General features: G+C 45.8%; 1 protein-coding gene across 6 annotated transcripts in view; it reads right to left on the reverse strand.

Annotated features, from left to right (window-relative positions):
* Positions 1–25,324, reverse strand: part of DISC1 (DISC1 scaffold protein) — a 285,116-nt gene extending 259,792 nt beyond the window's left edge. For all 6 annotated transcript variants that reach the window (XM_033099896.1, XM_033099897.1, XM_033099898.1 and 3 more), the window contains exon 1: positions 25,070–25,324. In XM_033099896.1, the coding sequence (XP_032955787.1) occupies positions 25,070–25,127 (58 nt within the window). In that variant the 5' untranslated portion in view covers positions 25,128–25,324. The remainder of the gene's footprint in view (positions 1–25,069) is intronic.
* Between the last annotated feature and the right edge of the window lie 217 nt (positions 25,325–25,541).

The raw sequence follows: 25,541 nt of genomic DNA on the forward strand, positions 1-25,541 counted from the left end.
AATCAGCATTATATGATCCCTGTGTGATAAAGACAGGCACTCAGTTCTGGTGTGTGATGGGGGGTGAAGGGCTCAGAGTGACCTGTAACTTAACTGGGTCTGACATGGAAGGAAACTTTCTAATATGATTGTCTTTTGCCTACACTTGAGGGTTCTCCTTTCAAAACACTTCTCTAGTCTCAATTCACTCTGACATACCCTATAAAGCCTCCAAGTTAAACGAGGCTGTGACTGCGTCCAGAAAGCTAAAATCCTTCTGATTGATTCAAACACCATTAGCATTTGGAGTTGATAACTAGGCAGAGGCTGGACTAGAGTTAACCTTCATACACCTAAAATTAATACTTGATGAAGATTACAGTGGGGAGTACTTAGGGTGCTTTAAGAGAGCAAACTGTTTCCAAGTATCATTGACATTCAAACAGCACAAGCTAATTATAAAGAACCGCGTCTCTTGTGCCTTTCGAAGTCCCTTCTGCTGCTGAGCCTGTCTTCCCCGGCACTTTGATGCTCACATGTCTGAAGTGTGCTTTGGTCATACCAGGAGGTTTCCATGCTGTTGAGAGCAACGAAACTCCTCTGAAAGCTTTGGTTTCCAAAGTGGCCTCTTACATGATTTTTAAATTATTAAAATGAGATGCCAGTGTCTCCACCAGTCACTATCACCAGATATTATGGAGACTCCCAGATCAGGGCCATCTGCCCGAGGAGACAAAGAGCCGGAGGTGCTGCTGCTCCCCTGAGGGCGAGAATCCAGACTAAGGTGGCAACACTCTCTTAGATTTCACAGCTGGGCACAGACCAGCACCCAGCTAGGTCACCCGAACCAACCAGGCGGAAGTCACTCGTGTAGCCCAAGGCCACGCTCACCTGGGAGGTGAGGGTGCATCAGTGAGGGACAGTGAGTGTGCGTCCGTGAGGGACGACGGGGGAGGTGAGTGTGCGTCTGAGAGGGACGACGGGGGAGGTGAGTGTGCGTCCGTGAGGGATGGCACCCCCAGCGGACAACTTCAGCCAGCGGGGCTGAGACATTGCCTCACTCCATGGAATCCATGTCACCCATGTGCACCGGTCTGTACAATCAGCTTTCCCTCAGAAAGGAACCTACTGCTCAGGAGTGCAGGGGGACAAGGCTCGACGGAGGCAGAACAGTGCTCAAGAGGGTTCGCGTGCAAAGCTGCCCCCACCCACTTCGCAGCCCAAGTGTGCCTCTCAAGCCTGGGCTCTCTCAGCTGGGGAATGTGACCGAGCTCTTCCTTGCAAGGTGGTCCCCTAGAGCCGCTGTCCACACCTCATTCTCTCAGCACAGCCTCGATGTCACAGCTGCTGACACCACCACAATCGGGGAGCAAACATCTCTATAACGCAGAGCCGCTTGCCCGCCAGGCAGACAGAAGACTTCCTTCCCCGTGCTGCTCACGCCCCTCCTGGTCCAAGGAGAGCAGACACAACACACCTTCCTCTTCTCCTCCTGTCTAAGCTCCAGGGCGGCCAGCCCTGTCAGTGGTCTTTACCAGTAAGACCAATCGGCACATTACAGGTCAGTCTCCTACTCGCCATCTCCTTCCAGTCCTGCCTTCCTGAGGTGACGTGAAAGTCACCTTGGAATGTGAGATGTTCACAGACAAGCCCTGAGTCACCTATACACATGACTGATCTCGTCATATATGAGGTTTACCAGTCCAATATTCAGAGAGAAGGTCTGGTTGCAAAAAGAAGGGCTGGATCTTTATTCTGTCTGACCCCATCTGAGCGTTCCTGAACAAGTCCCTTAACCCATTCATGCCTCAGTTTGCTCATGTTTAAAATGGGCATAATACCCATACCTTGAAGGACTGTTCTCAAGATACAAGGAAATCACTATTATGTATTTTCAAAAGCCCATCAAAGCTGTGGCAAGTGTTGATATATGCTCAATAAATTTGCATTTCTTTCCCCAACTTCTCCTGGCACCTGAAGACATCACTGTATTCTGATAACATCTTAGAATTTTCCTGGATAGTCTTTAAGAAGCACCTATGTGTGTGTTGCGGGGGCAGTGCAGTCTGTTAATCAGTTCTAGTAATGTTATTCAACAGTCAGCCTCACAGTCAGTCTTGTTTGGGTTTTCGTTTTGTTGTTTTTTTGGTTTTCTTTTTTCTTCTTCTTATCATCCTAAGAGGATAGAAGACACTAAAGAGAAAATAAATGGGCGGACTTAAAGACCAAGACGTCCACAGAACTTTCCAAACTATCAGAAAAATATCAGACAACCTGTAAGCATTTTCTGACAAATGTAAGAAACTCATAGCTTTTCAGTAGATCTATTTTTTCCCTTAGAAATCCTCTCCAGGTACCTGCCTGGACCAGGCACCACCCTGCTCTTATTCCTTAGGGGAGCGGTTCAGGGAAAAAGTAACAGTCCACATACTCTAAAAACTCAAAATCAGAGGTTTCTTTCTCCCCTCTCATTTACCTTTTCCATTTTTGGGCTGTTTTTCTCACCCTCCAGCAACAGCCAAAGGCCTACTTCTTTTTTTTTTTTTCTCTTTTTTTTTAAAAGAAAGGTTTTGGATAGCTAAAACAAACTTATATAAATCTGTTTTTCTCTAGAATAGGCTTTAAAACTTGAGTTAGCCCTTGCTAAGAGAATAGAGCTTCCTTTGTACACAGCCTATTTTGAAATAAATGAGGCAATCCGGGGCAATAAATTGGCTTTAATTCACATATTATACTGACGAAACGTGGAAATGAGATTGGGAAATTGCTGCGGTGTCTTTGAAGAATTTGGGAGAATAGAAGATATGTCAAGAAACTAGAAACACAAATACCCTCCTATGTCCTAAAAAGGGAACAGGTTATTCCTACAAACTGAAGTCGTGGTTGCAAACCAGTGAGCACGACACAGACCCCAGTCAAGTTTCTGAAGATAAATAACAGAGTTATTTGCGAACACTTGCAAATGAAAAGAGCCTGCGTCAGCTTATTGAAAATAAATTATGCCAAACTGACTTCATTTCATTTAAACAGGAAATAAGAAAGGGAATAAGACAATAGCACGTATTGAAAACTCTACTATATGTCAGATATGAAAAACCAGGGCAAGGTGGTGGACATAAATATCTGGACTTTACCCAAAATATTCGAGATGGCCTCTCCCCATTTCCCTGGGTACAAGTAGAGGGTGAGGGCAGGAAAGGTAGTACAGATAGGTGGGTTTGTAGCTGGTAAATGACAGACATTTCCAGGCCAAAGGGTCTTGAATCTTGGCTGACTAGAGGGAGGGTCCCAGCTCCCCATCCAGATTCTCTCCTTGCCCTGTTCTCTTCAGTATGATGGATAATAGCATGAAGACTTCAAAATGTCCCCAAAAGGATAAGACTCATATACAACTGTTATATATTATGACAAAGGAGAAATGATTCAACTAAATAAACAATGGGAGGAAACGGGAGAGGCCTCTAACATACCTTCAAGACACTCACAATTCCCAGGACCGGGGAATCTAGCTCATGGGGAAAAGATGTCGCACAGCGGGCAAGGAAGGGCCCTTACGGATGGAGGACATGCCAGAGACAGAGCACGCCCTCACCGGAGTCTGCAGGATGCAGCCAGTGGCGCCTGGGCCTCCTGCGGTCCCCACAGCATCTCTCAGGGTGCGTGCAGTGGACAGCATGCCTTCTGGGAACTCTCACCACCTGAGAGACCTACGAGCTAAAGAAAGTTGGAAAGCAAACGTGGGCATGAAAGAAAAATGTGTAAAGAGCATATATACGGTTATAAAATTAACTATTTTCTTGGGGTCAAAGATGAACCTATAACCGTTTCCACATGAAATCCTTCTTGCCCAGATCCAAGAGAATGAGCACTAACAATCTGAGAATGAGCGCTAACAATCGCACAGGCCCCAGCGCAAGGCCATACTGAGAAGTGTGACAGGGCGGGGCAAGGTAAGAGGCAGGAAAAGAAACCCCAGGGCCCAGTCACCATCCCAAGGGACAACAGATGTGTCATTTTTGCAAGAAACACCAAGACTGTGCCACACTGTGTGGTCTAAGCAGCGAGTGGCCAGTGAGCAGGATACACACAGATGCACGTGATTCCACAGCACACACAAGCTGTGCGCAGTATCACGGTTCTCAGCTTTCATTATCAACAACATCTTCTCAGGAGCAACAGTCTTTTCACATACTGACAATTATAAATCTCTAATCAGCTTTGTTTTAAATCCACCAATCCAGAGGTTACGCTTGTGTGCATATTTTCAATCATACAACTAACGTTGGGAGAGGGCCAGGCAGGATTCAAATCAGGGTGAATTGGGATGGGGGTCAGAGTAGGGTGGAGACAAAGGGACATCGGGGACACCACACAAATCCTCGCTCTGTCTAGAAGGTGAGTTTCAAGGTTATTTTTGGACCATTTCTGCCATCAGACTTTGTTAGTATGTTGACTGTAAGTTCATTTAACTGTGTTCTCAAGGAGAACTACACACATGTGGCCACAGAGGTGCAAAGCGATTTTTTTTATAACACCCTTCGGTGCTTAGCATAGTTCTGGGTATGCTATGTCCCCAACAAGTGCTGCAGTATGCCGCCAGGTCTGCTGTGATGGCGTCCCAGACCACTGACCTGAGACTGCAGGGCTGCGTGAGCCCCCGCCTGGAACGCGATGGCGCATAGCCCGGTCATGGCCTGACGGAGAAAAGAGATTGGAGCCTCTACTCCACTTCAGTGTGGTCTGGGGAGCACGTGCCTCAAAATCACACAGAAGGCCTGTGGAAATGCGGATTTCTGAGCCTTTCCCAGCCTTCCCAAACCAGATTCTAAGGCAGGAAGTCAAGGAACACACACTTTCACAAGTGCCCAAGGCACTTAATTAGCACAACAACCCCAAGGCAGGCAGTGTGGGTAAGGCATCCACAAGTGTTTCTCGATTCCAAGGGAAGTATCTGAAAGGTAGAAATGTCCAAAGGGCAGGTGCAGAGGTAAACAGCAGGGAACAAACAAGGAATAAGTGCAAAGGGATCACAGAGCAATAAGAAAATTGTCAAAAACACTAAAGGCCAGCATGAGTTACACCTTCTGTAAATATGCTAAGGACAGCAAAAAGGCGTGCTTCAAACTAACAAACCAACCTGGGCAAGAAAGTCAGGCAGGGACAGACCCACTCGTTAGGGCACAGTGGTAACAGATAAGACGGCAGACAGGGCAGAATTACCAGCTCAAATGTTCAGCCTTCATCTCTACTAAAGAAAATGATCTTCAGATTGGACAGTGGTAGCATAATTTAGGAGGAAGTGAAGCCCACGAGACACAGAGAGACAAAACGAGAACACCTAACCACTTCAAATGAGTTCATGTCACCAAATGAGGTCAGAGAAATTCTGACCCAGGACTAAAGAAATTCAGGGACATCATCACAGAAATATACCCAGTGAGCTTTGAGAAAACATGGACCTACCAAAGACCAGAGATTGGCACATGTTCTGATTTCAAGAAGGAAAAAAGTAGAATCTAAGAGCTATAGATTAGTCAGCCAGAGATCTATCCTGGATACAATTCTAGATGAATGCTTAAACCAACATGTCATAAGCACAACAAATCAGGCAACTTCTGGGGCAAGAGAATGGAATAAAGGCAAGTTAACCGCACTTCTGTGAAGCCCACTGACATGGACAAAGCTGAGAAGCTGGGGAGAAAACTACTGACGATGAGCGTTCACAGGTCACATTCATCTAATCAGCCCTTATGAAGTGCCTGTTTATTATTAGTGCCAGACACTGTCATTGACACCTTATAACTATTAATTCATTTCCTTCTCAAAACTGCCCTGTTACTAGCCTCTTTCTACAGATGAGGAAAACTAAGTCATCGAGAAGTTAATTAACTTACCCAACCTCATGTGTACTCCAGAGTCATGTTTTTAACACTACACTGCTTCCTCAAACGGTGGGGAATATCTCCTAAATACTGTAACATTTGGATAAAAATAATAGCAGACACCAGAATCAAGACATTCCTCCCCAGTTCTTGAGAAGGAAAGAATGGTTCTCCAAGTACCTTGCTCAGAAGAACAAAGCATGTGGGCATGAGCCAGGAAGAAGGCAGCTGCTGCCCAATGGTTAATTTGAGAGGCGCTAACATTTTTAGAGAACAATAACCAAGGAAGATTCACCACAGGGCAGCTCACGCCTGCCTGGTGTCTGCTCAGTTAATCCATAAAGCAAAGCCATCTCAGAAGCAGCAAGTACAGTTCCAGCTGAAAACAGAGTCAATAACTTGATATATCACCTTGAGAAAAATGACAAAATGCAAGGAAAATAGGAAGGATAAAAAGAGAAGAGGATATACATTCAGGGCAACAAACATATGGTGTCCCTCAAGGAGAAAAAAGAAATAGGGAACCAAAGGTAGAAGAAAACATCTAAGGAATTTTTTTTTTAAATCTAAACCTACAGATAAAAGGTATACACAACATCCAGGAAAAAAATTAATATATTATGACCAACACCAAGATATCCTAGTAAAATCACTGAACTCCAAAGAAAAAGAATGAATCTCAGAAAAAAAAAACCTCAGGTCACATATACCATGATTCCCCGAAAATAAGACCGGGTCTTATACCATATTTCCCCCAAAATAAGACTGGGTCTTACATTAATTTTTGCTCCAAAAGACGCATTAGGGCATATTTTCAGAGGATGTCTTATCATTTCATGTACAACATCTACATTTATTCAAATACAGTCATGTCATCTTCTTAGGAAACATCGTTGTAACGTACTAAATGCATCCATCTGGCTAACAATCTTAACTGGGGCTTATTTGGGGGGTAGGTCTTATTTTCGGGGAAACATGGTATAAAGGGCAAAATTCAAGCTGGCTTCCAATGTAACATGCAATGCTGAGTGACACTACATAATTTAGAGGTAAGGGTGGGAACACTCAAGAATTTTATACCCAGTCAAGTTGTCAAATATTATAAAGACAACCAAAAGTCATTATTCAACATTCATGATCATGATAAAAACCTTCGGATGGTGAAATCCAGACAACCAAGAGATAAATCAAGGTACAGGACTCAGGAATGGCATGGCTCTTTTCAGAAAGGACTACTGGGGAGCACACTGAATCCTTTTAAATAATGCACTAAGGTCAAACAACTATGAAAAGTAGAAATACAGAATAAAATATAAATGTGCTAATGGTGACAATTAAAAATAATAATATAACTAATGGAAAAATAATTTTTGACATGTATATAGCACTTTCTGGCTTTTCAAAGTCTTTTCCAAGCAATCTCTCATTTAATCAACCAAACAATCTTTGAGATGAAAAACCTTCAGTCTCAGAGAAAGAAGCAAGCCGCAAAGACACTCTTGCCAACTTTCCAACAAGAATCTTAAAAGTCTTTCCACCTTCACCATCTGATATGAACATTTCAATTCATTTTGCTTACAACCCTATTTTGTGCACTGATACAAAGGCATGTGAGAACACAAACATCACTCCTGAGTCTCTACCCAGCAGTTCCTCCTACCAACCCCAGGCATCTCCCTCACTGGGAGGCTTCTTTCTAGGCCATTCCTATTACTCTCCTTAGGTCCTGACTTCCCTTCTTTATCTGATTAGGGGAATCAGAACAAGGACTGCTTCTACACACAATGAACTGGGAGCTTCCCCAAGACTCACACATGCCTAGGGCATGGGCAGCATGCACCAACATGGAAAGAGCTGGAGAGACTTGGTGAGTCCTGTCATCATATATTTAAAAGGCTGCCGTGTGAAACAGGAAATTGCGTGTTGTCTGTTATCAATGGCTGTGCTCTGATCCATGGCCCATCTCTCAAGAAACACAGAGAGCCATGTGTCCCTAACATCAGCCGGTCCCACACAACTTCATGGTGCTTGTTACAGCAGACCACCATGTATAATAATATTTTTTCATACTTTTGCTTAAATTGGCTCATTCCTTCTGCTGAAATATATTTTTAAAACTATTTTGTGGGACTATTACCATAAATGGGATCTGATGATCACTTGCCATATTCAGAAGATAATCATACAAATAAAGACCATGAAAGCAAAACAGCATTTTTTGTTGTTGGCCAAAAATTTTGGGACAGAAACCTACTCGGCTCCATCTTTATTACAAAGGAAAACTGGTTTTAGAGAAAATTAAAGACACACTAGCAGCAAATTGAGACTTTCTCCTTGGCAGAAGGAGAATGTAAAAATGTGAATCAATGGTATTTCTTGTCAAGTCCTGTGACTCTGAAAATCATTTCTTGTCCCACTGAGGGACAGACACATCCCACACCTGCATAGAAATGAGTGTTCAAGGTGGAAAATATTACTAAATGATTTAATAAAGTTATTCTAACTTCTATTCTCAAAACATAGCAGAGGCGTTCAATATGAAAACACGTGTCATGATAAATAAAGCTGGCAACAGTGGAAAAAGTATCTTTATAAATGCTCATAACATTTAATATTTGTTGAATGTCCTACGGTGTACAGAGCACTTTCCTTCACATTACTACACGTCATCCATTTAAAGTAGTGACTATCCTGCCCCTGGAAGAATTCGATGAGGCATCCCTCAGGACAGATGGTTGCTAAGGCCCCGTCCAACACCAACAGTCTCAGAATCCAGGCTGTCTTACCAACCCTGCAATTTGAATTGCTAATTTTTTAAAGAAAAGGAATTTTAAATTAAAACTTTAACCTGTGGTCAGTTAGAAATCAAAATTGGATTTACTGAAGTAGAAAGCAATTTGATCTTAACTCAGCAAGGGTGAAGTACATCCGAGCGAAGTTAAAATGGCACTCACACTGGGTGTTAATACCACCACGGGTCATACGAGCAGAACAGCTTCCCTGTAGCTTATCAGGGACAGGATTGCTGAGGAAAGGTCGCTGAAGGTAAGGAAGACTGGAAGCCCTAATTCTGCCATTTCAAGAGTGGTACACTCCTCCAAAGGGGTCGGACAGACTACAAAGCTCAAGTGTGCAAATTAACCTTTCTTCCTACATCCCTTGGCAACATTTCGACTGCCCCAGATTCATCCAAACCAGAAGAGGACCTCTGTGGTCCTCTTGGGCACCTTTAAGTTAATGGAAATAATCTCTCAGTTGCTTTCCTCCTTCTCTTAGGGGCACTAAGTCCCAGTGGTCCTGAAGGACTTCCTTCAGGATATGTGCTGTGCCAGGCGACTGTGGCAGGGAGCCAGCTGGTCTACCACTTGGGAGATACCGCATGTTAGCTTCGTGGTTTGAAATATTTGCCCAGGAATGCATAAACAATTAAATGCAAATTCTAGGAAGACCAGAGGGCCAGGACACAGCCTTTTTGAATTTAAAAGGAAAGAACTATTCCATGCCTGAGAACTCTCAATAACCTCAGTCCCTCCTTCTCTGAAGCTAGCCCTCAGCTCTCATCTCCAGATTCTCAGGTTTCCTTCTGGTCAGGCTCGGAGCCCATGACAACTGGGCTAGGATGAAAGCCTATTATTTTCCCTAAGAGCATTTTCCTTTACCCTTCAAGCTGGCTATGGCACAGATGTGTCATGAATTCAAATGGTTGGGAGATCCTCTGCCATCTGAGGAGTACGTAGGGAGAGGTGGGGCATAGATGACGGACATGTGCCTACCCTCTCTCTGCTTCTCTCAACTTTTTATATCACACCATTACTTGTAAAAAAAAAAAAAAAAGAAAGAAAAGAAAAATTAAAATTTCTATGTAATGCCAAAAAATAATGAGATTACATATTTGCTGAGGTTTCTTAGCTGACACTGATTGTCATATTTTATTTATGCACCAATGAAAAGTTCCCATAGCCCTTTAATTAGATTAGCTCTAGAATTTGCCATCTTTCTCTCAGAATTCCATCTGTCTCTCCTTATTAGCCCGGGCTTTAAGTATGTCCCTGGAGAGATTAATTCAGTACATTTTTTTCCTCTTAGAGCCAAAAGCTACATGACTCAAGATGGCAGACATTCTACAAGATACAAGAACGCTTCACAAAGTCTTTTGCTTTAACATGATGTGAAAAGTTTAGGGGTTGTAGTGAGCAATCCACTCAACATGAGTGGTCAGTGTGATGTGATCTGGGCACCAAAAAATAAGCAGCATCTTGGCTTGCATGGAAGACACCCAGCATTCAGACTGAAGCAATAGGAGACCTACTGCTCCCTTTTCTGCTAAGACCACGTAGGGACCATCCTTTCCCTTTCTGGCACCACCGTTTAGAGAGAACAGCCCCAAAGGTCATTAGCAGGGCATGGCCTTAAGCAGAAGCGAGAATCTTTCCATGCCCACAGAGAGTGATGACCCAGCTGGTGAAGCAGAGCCCTGGAAATGATTTGGAATGGTGACAGAAGGAGGAAGAGATGTGAAGGAAAGAAAGAATTTTAGAGAACTAATTAAGAAATTATCAAGAGGGTAAGAAAAGCGGAAAAACTACTGTGTTCATTTCCTATTGCTTCTGTAACAAATTACCACAAACTTCATAGGTTAAAGCAACACAAATTTATTATCTTACAGTCTGGAGGTCAAGGGTCCCAAATGGGTGTCGCTGAGCTAAAATCAAGGCGTAAGAAGTGTTACCTTTCTTACGGAGGCTCCAGGGGAAAAATTTGTTTTCTTGACTTTTCCATATTTTAGAACCTGCCTGAATCCCTTGGTTTATGGCCCGTTCCTCCATATTTACAACCAGCAGCTTATCGTCTTCAAATCTCTGTCTGACTTTGACTCCTGCCTCCCTCTCTTACCTGTAAGGACCCTGTGTGTATACGGGGTGCACTGCTATAATCCAAGGTAATCTCATCTCACGAGCCTTAACTTAATCACCTCTGCCAAGTCCCTTTTGCCACGTAAGGTGACACATGCACAGGTTCCAAGCACTCCAATCAGTGAAGGCCATTATTCTGCCAACCACACTATCACCGGGGGAGGGAGATGTCCTGAGTCATTCTGACTTTGGGGAAGAGCCAGAAGTCTCACACTGCCAGATCTGGTGAATAAGGTGGAGGAGGACACACCACAATGTTTTTATTTGACAGAAACCATATACCAGAAGCGATGTGTGACACGGAGCATTGTCATGATGGAGGCTGATTTACAACACACTTTAAAACACACATTCTCTCAACCGAAGCTCACACCCGACTGACCGCACCGAGCAAGTTGAAACTTGTCACACACTGTTACTAAGGTTTGACGTGCGCCTTTCCGTATTGAAGATCCCTGCCTTTCCGTTGGATGGCGCTCGGCAGCAGCATTCACCGTATTTCGTTATCACAACAGAATGGCTCTGTGTCACACATCACTTCTGGTACAACAATTTCTGTCAAATAAAAACATTACAGTGTATACTTATCCACGTTATTCAGCAGATCTGACACCGTGTGACTTCTGGCTCTTCCCCAAAGTCAAAATGACCATAAAAGGTAAATGTTTTGAATCTATTCAGGACATCGAGGCAGCAACGACAGCGCAACTAAAGACACTCACGAAAGAGGACTTCCAGAACTGCTTCAGAAAGTGGCAAGAACGACGGGATAAGTGTGTTTGAAGTGAGGGGGAGTGTTTTGAGGGGGATTAATGGCAATGTGTCTTTTACTGAAGTAAATTTTTTTTTAACATTGACCGTAATTTTTTACCATACCTTGTCATGTAAGTCTGTGTCAATAAGTACACAGTGTAATTTGTGACCCAAAGAGACCCAAGGCCCTTCTCTACCCCTCAGCTCTCAGCCCTGAAAACGTCTCCTGCAGACCCCTAATCACAGGTGTTGATTCAGCCTGGAGCACTGTGAGAGCAGGATTTGTGTTGCCACTTCCTTTACCTGTTTCTGTAACTTTGTTTTTAAGATCCCATAGTCTTCTAAAAAGTTTGTAATTCTTGTATTGTTTTATTCATCATTTCATGTTTTTAGTTTACTTTAACCATTTTCTATTTGGCATTGAGGAAACTTCTCGTTTCGTTGTTTTGAACCTTAGATAATTGTGATTATTAAGTCCCGAGTTTGTTCTTCCTCTCTTGATATTTTTATTTTCACTTATTTAACATTTTTGATTCCTTTGTAATATTTTACTACTTTTTCATTTCATCTTTATGCTTTTTTATAGTTTACACAGTTTTACAGTCAAGAATTTGTTGATTTGCATGCATAAATGAGAGGGAATAGAATCCAGAAATGTGTGTGCTTGAAGGGTTGGCAAAGCTGACTACTTCTAAATCTCAAAGAGTAAGAAATGAGACTGAAAAATGTTTTGATGACAAAAACCCAAAGACAGCCCTGTGGCAAAGAACTGATTCGGAGTGTTGGCTTCCCATCTGAGCCTGAGAATCATTTCAGTGATAAAGAAGGGCATGGGGTGATAACACAATAAATCGAGCTTGACAAGAATGTCTAGAAAAAAACTCTGGGATTAGTTATTGGTATAAGGAATGTAATGGAAGAAAATATAAGAGAAACCTACTAAGCTTTTGACAGAAATGTGAGGCCTGATAAATCGTGAACGGACTTTAAAAAAAGAAAATGTCCATATGAGCCTTAACAAACCTCAGGCCACCAAACAGAGGGCAGCACAAGCTGTTTGTGCCCACATGAAGATGCAGACTCCCCGGTAACTGCTTCAAAGGTTGCCATGGAGAGTAAAGGACAAGGAGGAGCTTGCAGGACAGAGCCAGGGACCATGGAGACCAACAGATGAGACTTCCTCTCAGAAAGCAGGATGGACGTCTAACAGAGAAAGTTCTCTCAGGTCCTGGCTGGGGGCCTTCACCCTGCCACCACAGGCAACCGTGATTGCTTTGAAGCTGTGACTACCGGGTATCACCCTGTTCAAAATGGAGTTTTAGTGCTGTTCTGCTGTCCCTGCTCCAGCACTGAAAACTGGGAGGGCTGGGGAGGAGGCAAATCACTTTGTCCTTCTTTAACTCACAAGTCACAGAACCATGAGGGGCCTCATTTAGATGTGATGGAGAAGAGTGCACATCAGCCCAACAAACTGCATGGAACTTAAATGGTGTCTCCTTCTGCAAGGGATGAGTAGGTCTCAACGTGGGGGAAAAAGTGACACAGGAATTTGGTGACCCGTAAGGAGAGCTCTGGCAGAGACTGGCCACTGTTCACCAAACCTATTTCCCTTTCCTCCTGCATACACAGCTAAGTGACATTTCCCAGCCTCCTTTGAAGCTTTGTGTGGCCACCTGCCAAACCCTGGCCAATGGAATGTGGGCAGAAGCGGTATCTGCCGCTTGCAGTTCTTATCCACAAAAGCCTCCTGTGAAATCTTCTGCCCTCTCTTTTCTACCTCCTGCTGGCTGGGTGGCAGAGGCCAGGGCACACCTGGAAGCTGCAGGCTGAAGTCAGCAGGGCACTGTCTCAGCCTGGCTCCGAATGGCCATGGAAGGCCAAGCAGCCCCATCCAAGACTGCTCCCTCAAGGTGGCCACCAGGAAATGGAGGGAGCACGTGACCGTGGCCGAGGAGAGAAAGAAACCTCGAAGATTTCAAGCTGTTGATATCGCAGAATATCTGTTAAAGCATTGGCATCACCTGAAATACAAGACCTTAATAGGAATCAGCATGTTGTAAAGGGTGGCAGCTGTAAGCATCCAGTTTAATGTGGCTGGATGAGTAAATTTCGCTGCTAACACGGAAGACCGTGCCGTTAGAAATAATGATGTGAAGTAATATTTAATGACTTGAAAACATTTCTGTGCTATGCTAATAAGTCGGGGGAAATATGGTTAGAAAACAAGATGCAACATAATCCCACTTCTGTCTGAAAGGCTCTTAGAACCCTCTAGAAGGATGTTCACTACAGAATTACCAGTGAGGAAGGTAGGGCTTTCGTGATCACTTCTTCTTCCACCATGTATTTTTCAGGCTTGATTTTTTTTTTTTTTACAATGACTATGTTTTGTTTTTAAAATAAAACAGTAAGACTATGAACATTAACTGTCCTAATTACCCTCCAGTTGACCCTGTGATGTCCCTTTCATTTCCCTTAAGAGATTCTGCCCATCCCTTTCAATATGGAATTCCCTAAAAATGTTACTTCAAGGCAGTAAGAAAACCTATGGGTAAGAAACCCCCTCCAAAGGTAATAACAATCTTCTCTAGGTTCAGCTCACCTGCACTTTTCACAGCACACATGTTTCCACCAGCTTACAGGAGCTGACATGACTGAACTTCCCAGTCTCTGCCTCCCCTAACCCGGTTGTGGGGCAGGCCTGATAAGCGGGTCTCGCGGAGGGGAGGGGCCGGTGCAGCGGGAGGCCTGTCCCAGGGGCCCCAGTCTGACTTCACAAGGAAGTAGTGAGGGGCAGGGAGAACACACAGCAGGGCACCACATGTCCTTTGGTGTGTCCATCACTGAGCTAACAGCCTTCCTCCCAGCCAGGGTCACAGGACAGCCCTCTGCCTAAACAGACCTCTCTGTTATGAGGCACAGCAGAAGGGGTGTCCATGGTTAGGGTCCCTGCCATTGGGGTTTAGGTCACAGCTGACTACATGTTTGCTAAATGGCCACCATAAAAATTGTGGGGTTCTGAGCAGAGGGGTGAGCCAGATGAACTAGAATTTCCAGAAAATGAACCTGACCATGACGGCCACGTGATTAGGAAGAGGCTAGAGGCTGAACCCCTATTTTAAAGTCTATGGCAGTAATACTGACATGCATGATGAAAACAGAAACAGAAGGGATGGGTCTGTGCCCCATGGGACCCTCAGCACCCAATAGAGTCCACACACAAAGGGCAAGAAAACTGAGACCACTCCAGGTACGCCAAACAGAGGACACTTAATACAGGGAATTGGTCACAAAGGTATGGAAAGAACTAGAAGGGAACAAAGGAGGAGGAGGACGCAGGAGCAGATGAAGAAGGGAGAAGAGCTAGAGGTCAGACGTGAACGCTGCGTCCACGAGTCCACTTAGTCTGCTGTTCAGTTATAGAGGTTGTTGCGTTGGTTCCGGCACCAGGAAAAGGGCCACCTGTCAGAGCTGCTGGAGTCCCAAGGGCCCCACTGTGAAACCAGAATCAGGAAACTCTTGTCCTCTGGCTTCTCACCTCCCACAAGGACCTCCTCTGGAAGGAGCTAGTGAGGAGCCAGGCACCTGTCGTTTTCAGACTCCCAGCCCCACCCAGCAGAAAAGAGCAGGGCACAGAGGGTGGGTGAGGGCTGGGAGCAATGACCAGCACCTAGCCTGCACTCTCACCTGGTGTTAACAAGCATCCCTTCTAGAGGACACGTGAAGGGCAGTGGTGAGGAGGGCGCCTTGGACGGCAGGGGATCCTAGCCCTTGGCCTCAAGGAAAATCCTAAAGGAATTTTAGAATTGAGGAAACAGCAAAATTGCTCCTCTGACTATGGTAACTGTATCACTGAAATTAAAGTGAAACGACCGACGTGGAGCCAGGTAAAGGCTGCCAGGCACTCCCTCCAGGAAGCTCTGTCTGCTCCACCAATAACAGCATCTTTCTCCTGTTGACAGGGCACTGTTAGCACAGCTGGTACCACTGGGCAAAACGTGGAAAGGTCCCCTCTGTGGGGTGATAACTGTAAAAAGAGGTGGCCTCTGGGAAGGAAAATTAGGAAAGGCAGCCCCTCTGCACTGATGACTTGGAAAGAGGCATATGCTCCTCAGCGCCTGGGCCCAGCCTGGATGTTGGTCCTGCTCACTCCCCAATGGTAGGACACCCTGCATAACTGGAGGCTGCAGCCCACCTGTTTTAATATGCTGTCTTCTAAGCCCTTTGCAAGTATTAGGTCATGTAATCATCAAAACAGTCCACAAAATAAGCAGTATTATTACCCGGCTTACAAAGAGAAATCAAACGGCTTGTTGCTGGTCATATACTGAGTGAGTGACGGTATTGCTGGTAGAGACCTGAAATCTGACAGCAGCCCCTCAATAATAATACTGAGAGCCTATGATGAAGCAGGTGCAGTGCTCAGACCTCTCCTCGCACGGCCACAGCCGATTCCCATAACAGAATAACAGCTATTATTACCTTCAGTTCACGGGCCAAGTGCACACTGCTGGACAGCGTGGGCTGCAGGCTCGGGGGCAGTGCGCAGCCTGCACGGCATCCCTTAGTCCTTCTTTGTACACGTTACTGCCTCGCTCACACGAGGCCCAAGCACAGTGAGGTCTGATGGGACAAGGACACTACACAGGGAAATCTGAAGCTGGGATTTCCCCGGGGGTTTCTACTGGTGAAACAAAAACCCCTTTGACTCTGGCTCCTCCGGGTTCCGGGGAACAAGCCGGCATTATCTTCGCACTGGTGGGCCTCTGAATCCCACACTCACTGCAGGCAATGCCAGAAGAGCCCAAAGGATGAGCCAGCTGGCCTGCCAAGTCCCCAGCCTCACCACAGTTTTCCCTCCGTGAAAACAGCTCCGAAAATGCAAAGGGAGCCGCGAGGTTCCACGGGAAAGCAAGCAGCCGGGTCCCCCTGTGTGTCAGTGTGCACTCGGGTGGGATCATTTCCATAACGGTTTTTTTAAATAAATGTGAATGGTGACTATTTCCTCCCTGGAGAGAGAGAGAGAGAGAGAGAGAGAGAGAGAGAGAGAGAGAGACAGAGAGAGAGAGAGAGAGAGAGAGAGAAAGAGAACACACGTCTGTACTCGGGGCTGAGGCAACGGCAGGCGGCAGGCGCTGCTGTTCGGAGCTGCTCTAGGGTTAGAATGCCCTCTTCGGGTATGAAATGATACTGGCAAGATCAGGCGTTCTTTTCTGTGACAAGAGAGGTAAACCATCAGAGAGGGAGTCAGAGAAACCAAATCTGACGGTGCCGTATGGAGAACGCTGCGGAGCCTGCCTTCACACAGATGAAAATGTGTAAGGCAAAACTAAAACTAACTCACAACTTGAAAAGGCAGAGACTATCAAATATATGGTGATGGAAGGAGAACTGACTCCGGGTGGTGAACACACAATGGGATTTATAGATGATGTAATACAGAATCGTACACCTGAAATCTATGTAATTTTACTAACAATTGTCACCCCGATAAATTAAAAAAGAAAAAGAAAAGGCAGAGACTGACAGGGTCTAGAACCAGAATTCCCTTCCCAGCCACCCCACATGTGCTGTCACGCAGCCTTCACGCTCCACGATGCACTTGGTACCAAGCATGCACATTAGGCCCTCTCGTCACAGGCAGCACTAGGCAGCATCATGTGTGCAGAGGAAATGCTCTCACCTCGACTATCCGCGGCGGTGGGCATTTAAGGGGGCACCTTGACAGTTCCAACCCTTTCCCCTTCAGGCCTAGCAAGGGCAGCAGTGGTCCAGAGCTCCCTCCAAGACCAACAGTGTGTCTGGAGCCCAGGGAGATTGCAGGGTAGGGTACCATTTGCCTTCAGGCTGCAAAATTAGTATCAGAAGATTAATCCTAGAGAAGAATCAAAAGCAGCGTGAGGCAGTCTCCACCCTTGACCTCCCAAAGAGCTCGGCAAAGCAGGAGAAGCCACAGGTCCCACCATCGATCAAAAACCAGGGGGCCTGGCGAACTCAGTCTTGCAGGCTGAGCGTGGGAACCCTGGGCACCCAACGCAGACTGCCAAGGCTGCCCTGTAGACCAGCCAGGCTGTACTCCTGCCTCAGAACCAACCATGCTGCAGCCGCACTGGACAGTCCCTGCTCAAGAAGGTCTTGCTCCCATCTCCCCTGCGACACACCGGCATCCCTCTGCTCAGGCTTGGTGACAGCACATTAGAGGCGAGTCTCAGGAAACAGTGAAGACAACAACAGTACCTGAGGCTAAGAAATGGAAACAGAGGAGGGAAAGACGGGAAGTGGGAGGAGAAGAAGCAAAACAATCACAGCAGCTGTTAAGTATGTACAAGTTCATGACACATCACGAATGATTCGCAAATCCAAAAGCCTCTCAAAGGCATAAACCCTCCCACACCCGTCTGACCTGACTCAGTTCATACAGGGGCCAACTACATGTGCCCGGCCTGCGAGTGGTGAGTCTACTTACCCCACTGAGTGAAGGGAACAAGCATCTATTCTGCTGCAGAAACTCTACGGTGATTCACGTAAGGAACCAGGGACCTGGATTAGGGTGTGAGGGACAAGCTTTAAGGCAGGACTGACGGTAGGGACAATACCAGCAAGGTGATAATAAAGCACCTCTACACAAAATAGTATAGAATATGATGAGTTCTCATGTAAATGATCATATTAGACAATTTTCCACAATTCTGATATAATCCTCCCCGTTTCCACAGGAACGACACAGAGATCCAGGGAGGTTAAAGGGTCCTGACCCCTAATCCAATTCCTTTCCATCTGGCCACTTTGTTAGACATCACTTATCAACAATGACGAGCAAATTGAAGTATTCTGATCATCATTTAAATGAAACTTGCATTTGCAATGTATCGGCACTTCCATCAGAAGATGCATTTGCCTGATATTTTAGGCATTCACATTGCATCTTGAGAAGAAATGAACGTCATGGGCAACAGAATGTGGGAGGTGCTGGGAACAGCAGCAGTGTCAAGGCCTGGCTTGGGGGTGCTGCAGCACCCCTCTACATACTTCACCAGTCCTCGAAAGTCACTCCAAATTAAAATCATGATAATGTGCTTTGATATGCACAGGTGACATTTTTCTTATGAAATGCGTGAATGGCAGCTCCTGTAGAAATTTTTGCCACTTGTACTGACCTTGAACATACAGTCTATTAAAGAGTGTGCTGCATGCAGAGCAACTTTCAGACAGGTGCCCCGTCCTCCCTTTCTAACCCAGGGGCTGCCTGAGCTTCTCCATGTAGCATTTCAGGAGCCACCCCTGGTTGAGAAGCCATTGCCCTGAGTCCCATGTGGCTATATCACACGTTACTTTAAACCCATGCAATTTAATAAGTCCTTATACCTACTACGGGTCTAACACAAATGATAAGATACATACGCAGTCTGACAATTAAGTTCACGAACTCATCCTAGAAAAAGTGCTACGTACCTCACTGCTGAATATCACTACGGTCACCTTTGAAGTACTCCCCTTGGAAAGCTGTGCACCGATGCCAGTGCCTAGTCCACCCTGCAAAGCAATTTTGGAACTCTTTTTCTGGAATGCCCATCAGAGCTGTCGTCGTATTACCCCTGATGTCCTGAATGTCATCAAAATGTCTTCCTTTCAATATTTCCTTTATCTTCAGGTAAAGAAAGAGGTCATTGGGGGCCAGATCAGGTGAGTAGGGAGGGTGTTCCAAGACAGTTATTTGTTTGCTGGCTAAAAACTCCCTCACAGACAGTGCCGTGTAAGCTGGTGCATTGTTGTGATGCAAGAGCCATGAATTGTTGGCGAAAAGTTCAGGTCATCTTTTTCACACAGCCTTTTCATCACTTCCAAATAGTAAACTTGGTGAACTGTTTGTCCAGTTGTTACAAATTCATAATGAATAATCCCTCTGATATCAAAAAAGGGTAGCAACAGTGTTGCAACAAGTTCCCGAAATTTATTGTCACACCTCCCTCATAAGACAAGGCCTGTCCTCGCAAAATTCAACCCAGACTAATGCAAAGGCATCTCCAAGACTGTGTTTCTCTCCGCTAAATTTCTGGTTGACTCACCTCTTCCCCAGATCTGTAATGATTATGAGTTTTCATTTTATTGGGAAAGGCAGTGCCGTAATTTGGATAGGATATTGTTTCTTTCTGGGGAAAAAAAATATTTTGTTCATTAAAAAGCAGAATAAAATTGTAAAAGCAGTGCCAATATAAACTTATCCCAAGCTCCATCAGCCTAAGAAAACCATCCCCTCGGGGCACCTCACTTTGTTTCCACTGAGCACTGTTCTGCCTCTGCAGACAGAAAAAACAAGGGAGCTAGCAACACCTTTTCTGATCTATTACCTTGTGCTTTTCAAGAAAGTTGCAAAGCCTTAACATACGATGAATATTTGAACGAATATACTTAGATAATCCCAAATCATAAAGTCAAGAAAATACAACAGTTGGAATAAAATGAAAGAATTTGTCAAGTTTTCCATTCAAATTACTATTTAAGTCCAGTAAAGAAAGACCCACAAAAGCTGCATGGTTGGAAAATACCGGGGATGCCAAAAAATCTATACAAGTGGACACTCTGGTCAACGTTGTTCAAGCAGTAGTTCACCATAATCAGAAGTGTCTGGATGCTGATGGCAACCACTTTGAGCACCTCTTGTAATTGCAGAAGTCAAATGTGACTTGTATTCATCTTTTGTTATCGGTATATATTATTACAATTTTAATACACTTTTCCTTTCTTAAAATGTGTATTCACTTTTTTGGCACCCTCTGTAGTTCAGAACTCACCCAAAGCCGATTGGCAGCTGGGTAGAGGATGAGGTCACGAATGCTGGACCAGTGTGTGACACTCCCCTTTGTCATGGTCCCAGACAGCTGCAGGCCTCCCGCAGATGGGAACCATGTGTCCTGCACTGCATAGCTGACCAGGAAGAGAATGTCCAGGAAACCAACACATAGATTCTACAAATGGAGAACTGGTATCTCTCTTCTAGATGAGGACAGCATGTTTTATATAAAGGCATGGAAATCAACACTCAAGTAAATTATCTTCAAAATTACTATTCATAGGAGTAAACACTGCAATGGATAAATTATAAATTAAAGGATTCCTTCTTTCTCCTTCCACCTACCCATCCATTCATCCTATAAAGTATTCACTGAGCACCTACTAGGTGCCACCTCGAAATGATTCTGGTGTATCACATGTGCCAATCATTCTGATAAAACGACATCCAGAAGCTTCAGAAGAATTAATTCTCTTTTCGGCACTGAGCTAATGGCTTCTAGAGGGTGTGGACAACATTCTCCATGTTTTCTTGTCTTACAGAGCTCCCAGGGTATCTGGCAAAGTGGTTTGTGCATCTCAGGGAACATTTGAACCGAAATGAACTTCTAGAACTCTTGACTGGTTTCAAAAGACATAAAAATAGTAGATGTGGTTAATCTACACACCAGAATACGCAATCTAAAGTATAATAAAGAGTTTAATTCAATTCGGTGAGAGTGAATTAAACCATGAGCCCAAGACATAGATGAGGGTTCAGGAGACAGCTTTCCTGAGCTGAAGGCGTTACCCCAGAGTAAGAGCAGAAGAATAACAAACTGTAACAGAAGAAGAGGGGAGGGGAGGTGATCCCAGAGGACCAGGGAGGCTGGGAAGTCTTACTGGCCAGATGGTAAATGAAGACTAACATTTCAATGTGCCGACATAGGGGCAAAGAGCCTATACTCCACCCTGTTCTTGGTGGGCAGAAAGATGCGGGCAATAAAAGGGCAGGGCATCCATTTCAGGGCTGGCAGCGCCAGCTGACGGAAAGACTGGAAAGGAATGATAAGCATGTGCTTGCAGGACAGCAATGGGTCATTGCACAGAGGAACAAACAATACCCTAATCAGACCTGTGCTTGGGACAGGTCCTGGCAGCAGTGTGCAGGCCTGGCTGGGAGGAGATGCTGAGCAAGAAACACTGACACAATCAAGTGACAGGACTGGAGAGACACGGGATCTAAGGGACCATCCTAGGAGTGGCGGTGAAGCTCCCAGGGTTTCTTAAACCAGGTGGAAGGAACACCAGGCTTCGCTGGGTCTTCCCTGGAGACTGGATGGTCCTTGAGGACAATCTAATCTATCTTTAAATACCATCCCGTGAACACCACCATGCCATGTATACAGCAGGTGCGAAAACATGTACTTGAACAAAGGAATAAATAGAACAGAAAGAGTAAATGGATAAGTTAATGTTTCTGGAAGAGAATTCTATAATCAGAAAAGGGAAACAAAGGACTGATAAGAGTCAAGGTAAATTCAGGCCCGCAAATCTGTTTGAATTGAATGCCCAAGGACAGCCGTCTCACACTCACTATGCCTGGCCTGTGGCTACAATGAAAAGCAACAGGGAACTATTAAGAATGTCTGTAGTTGCTAGAAGAGTAGATCTTATCAGAAGAAAACAAAAATTTATAACTATGTAAGATGACAGATGTTAACTAGACCTATGGTGGTGACCATGTCACTATATATAGATATCAAATCATTATGTTGTACACCTGAAACTAACATAATAGTATTGTCAGTTGTATCTCAATTTTTTTAAATCGTACTGAAGTATGCAAACTATTTTTCATCAGAGAATTTGTAATCACAAAACAGCTTTCACAATTCTAGGTTGCCAGTGTATTAAAAACAGGAGAACCCCAATTTATCTCTGTATTTACTCTTTCTAACTTGCCCACTGTAAAATTGTGCTCCTTTTCCTATCAGTATTTGAGTAAGATGAGGCATCCTTTAATTTACAAATGCAAGACACATACTCTCCAGTGTCAAAAATAACACCTAATAATTATGCCAAATCATATTATCAATCCACTCACAAATTCAGAGACAACAGGTATGAAAAAGAAAAGTTAGGTTGCTGTGCATGTCTCAAAACTAAATTTAAACTCAGATCCCACATTCCGAACACAATTCACTCACAAAACTTGATATGTCACCTTTCAACCTGTGAAAGTAATTAGCCTCCATGCAGGGCCACCTGTCAAAATGAACATTTCTATTCCTGGTCAATTTGTTCTCCTGAATGAACTTGATCATGTTCGTGATTAATATCAACCCTAGATATGTAGAACCCAGGGGAGTTAAAGCACCTACCGCATTCAGGCAGCTGACTGCAGGGAGCTGTCTGGACCTCTAGAAATGGAACCACCTGGGTTAGGGGAGGAGGCAAAATGGGAAACCCCAAAGAGCAGTGGGAGGAAATGTACACAGTAGCTCAAATCCGGGACAATCCCAATCTCCAGGACACACGTCACAGAATACCGCAGCTGGAAGGGTTCCCACATGTCGGCCCATGCAGCCCCTCCCCACGGGCAGACCCCCCACTAAATTCCCCACAGTGTCACCCAACACTAACTCAAATGTTTCCAATGGCAAAAAGCTCACTGCCTTTCTAGGCGGCCTGTTCAACAACTTTTTTTTTAGCAAGTTTCCCTCTAAGTTAACTCAAAAATTGATACAGTACCAGTGTGTGGCTCTAATTCTAATTAGAGCCAAGGAGGTACTCTATAAATGCTGAACAAATGAACAGTCAATGAACGAATGGACAGACAAAAGGAACTGCTTGAAATTTTAAGTTTTTAAGAGCCATGATGGCTCAAGAAAATAAATCGAAAGGATTTGGTTCCATTCACCTCATGTTTCTTAAGCAGGATGAATTACGCAGGACTATGGAATAAAGCGTGGCTTGATGGAAGCAGCTCCAAGTAAGAGGACTCAGACTCTAATACGCGGTCTCCTGCTGTATCCCTCACTTTTCACACCTGTAAAATAAGCAGGCCAGACTCTGAAGGTCTTGCTTTCAGTTAGTAAAAATCGGCCACCCTGTGAAGCGCAATAAAGTGAAGCACCATGAAACAAGGTACGTGGCATATAGTTGTCAGCAGCTGCACTTGGGAAATGCACTTGATGCCACACCTGCCAGAACTCCTGACTCTATCCTTAATCGTTAGGTGACCTGGGGGGCGGGGAGGGGGTGCCGGGAAGCAGTAATCCTGAATCTCAGCTTTGGGGGATGGGGAATGAGGATTATAAATCCCTATCTCACAAAGGTTTGGGGAGGGTGTCATCCAAGGAATTCCCTAGCACCTTGTAAACTCTGCAAACTTGCCAATGTTAACATTCCCTCCTGGAAGCAGTGACTCACTTCAGGGTGCTTTCACACCTCTAACCTCACCGGATCCTAGGCAGCTCTATCAGTACCAAAAGCCGTAATTACTCTCCCCATTTTTCTTTTATCTTCTTTGTAAACAGATGAGGAAACTGAGGCTCAAGGTCACAGAGCTCAGAAAGCCAATCCAGGCATCTTTTCACTCAGTGACAGATTTCTCAACTGAACCTCAAAGGACTTCCTGTGCTATGCCTGAATGGAATAAAATGAAATTTCTTTTAAAACACTCTGCTAATCATACTTTCATCAAATCAAACTGGTATTTCCGTATCATCCCAAATTATTTAGATTTGGCTTAGTAAAAATAGTAACTAAGGTTACTTAGAACTTACCCTTTCTCTCAGGCACTTGACTAATGTGTCACATCCAGACACATTTAAAACACACAACAACTCTATGTGGTAGGAACTGTCATTGTCCCCATTTTACAAATGGGGAAACTGAGGCACGACTACATCCAGGATTGAGATGCAGGCTGACTGTCCCCAAACCCCAATCATCTTAGGGCTCTAGTATTATCCAAATCCCATTTTCCAAATGGCCATACATTCTGCAAAGTGCTTCCATACACACCAGACCTATGGGACAGGGTCACCCGTGTTCTCACACGTCTCAGGAAACCGAGGATAAGGGATAAGGGAGCGGCTAAGGGATGTGTCTGAAGTTACCTAGCAAGGACAGCAGAGGAGCGCTCGGGACGCCAAATCTCATTGTCTGCCGCAAGTCTCAGGTTCCTTTGCATACGTGTTAACGGTGAGATGGTAGGAGACGTCCCGTCATTCTTGAAAAGCAACCATCCCCTTACTGGCCTCAGTGTCAACGCAAAGTTGACAGCGTGACCCGGCCCTGTCTCCTGCGCCCGGTGCGGGTTACCGTCGCCGAGTCAGAAGTGGGTCTGGGGCCGAGGGCGAGCCGGACGGGCCCTGCCCCTCGGGTGGACGGTGAGGGCGCACGGCCCCGGGAGGCTCGGGCGGCGCGGGGTCCCGGGTCTGATCCAAATTCCCGCACGCCCCTGCCGCCTTCCTTGCCCACCAGTACCCGCCACGGGGGCGTGTCGGACGTGCCTCTCGCCAGGGTCTCAGCACCCACCTGGCTCAGTTCGGCGTGGGCTGGTCGTCCCAGACCCCCCTTCTCTCCCAACTCCGCGCGCCACGTGCCCTGCCTCAGTTTCCCTCTCCTCGAAAGGGGTGCACCGAAGCCAAGGTGCTAACAGAGGCACAGCTCAGACCTACACGGTTTCCAGGGGGCGGCGCGCGCCCTCCCCGCCCGGATCCCGGACCCCGGCCCCGCCCAGCCGCGCTGACAGCGACCTACCTGCGCGGTGGCCCCCGCCGCCACCCGCCGGGGCGCCCTGGGGTCCCCCGGCCCGCATGTGTCCCGCCGGATCCTCCAGCTCCGCGGCGGCGGGCGGCTCTGTGCGCCCGAGGCCAGCGCCGGGGCGCGAGCGCCGGGAGGGACGGGAAGTGGGGAGGGGGCGGGCGCGCGGGCCGGCGGCGTCCCCCTCCCCCGCTGGCCCTGCGGCTCCGTTTCCAGCCTCCTTTCCTTTCACACGGGCGCGCACACACGCACGCACGCGCGCACACACGCGCGCGCCTGGGGCGGGGCCGGTGGGCCCACAGCCTGTCTCCGGACGCTGCAAGTTTGCTGTTCACTCCGGCTCATTTCTGGACGACGACCAGAGGGGAAGTGCGGTGGGGGAACCGGTGTCCAGGGAAGGAGCGACGGGAGGCCTTCCGGGTGGGTGTACAGGGCGCCTCCCAGATGCGAGATTAGGGAAGTGACCAAA

The sequence above is a fragment of the Rhinolophus ferrumequinum genome, chromosome 27 (genome assembly GCF_004115265.2).
Source record: "Rhinolophus ferrumequinum isolate MPI-CBG mRhiFer1 chromosome 27, mRhiFer1_v1.p, whole genome shotgun sequence".
Lineage (NCBI taxonomy): Eukaryota > Metazoa > Chordata > Mammalia > Chiroptera > Rhinolophidae > Rhinolophus > Rhinolophus ferrumequinum.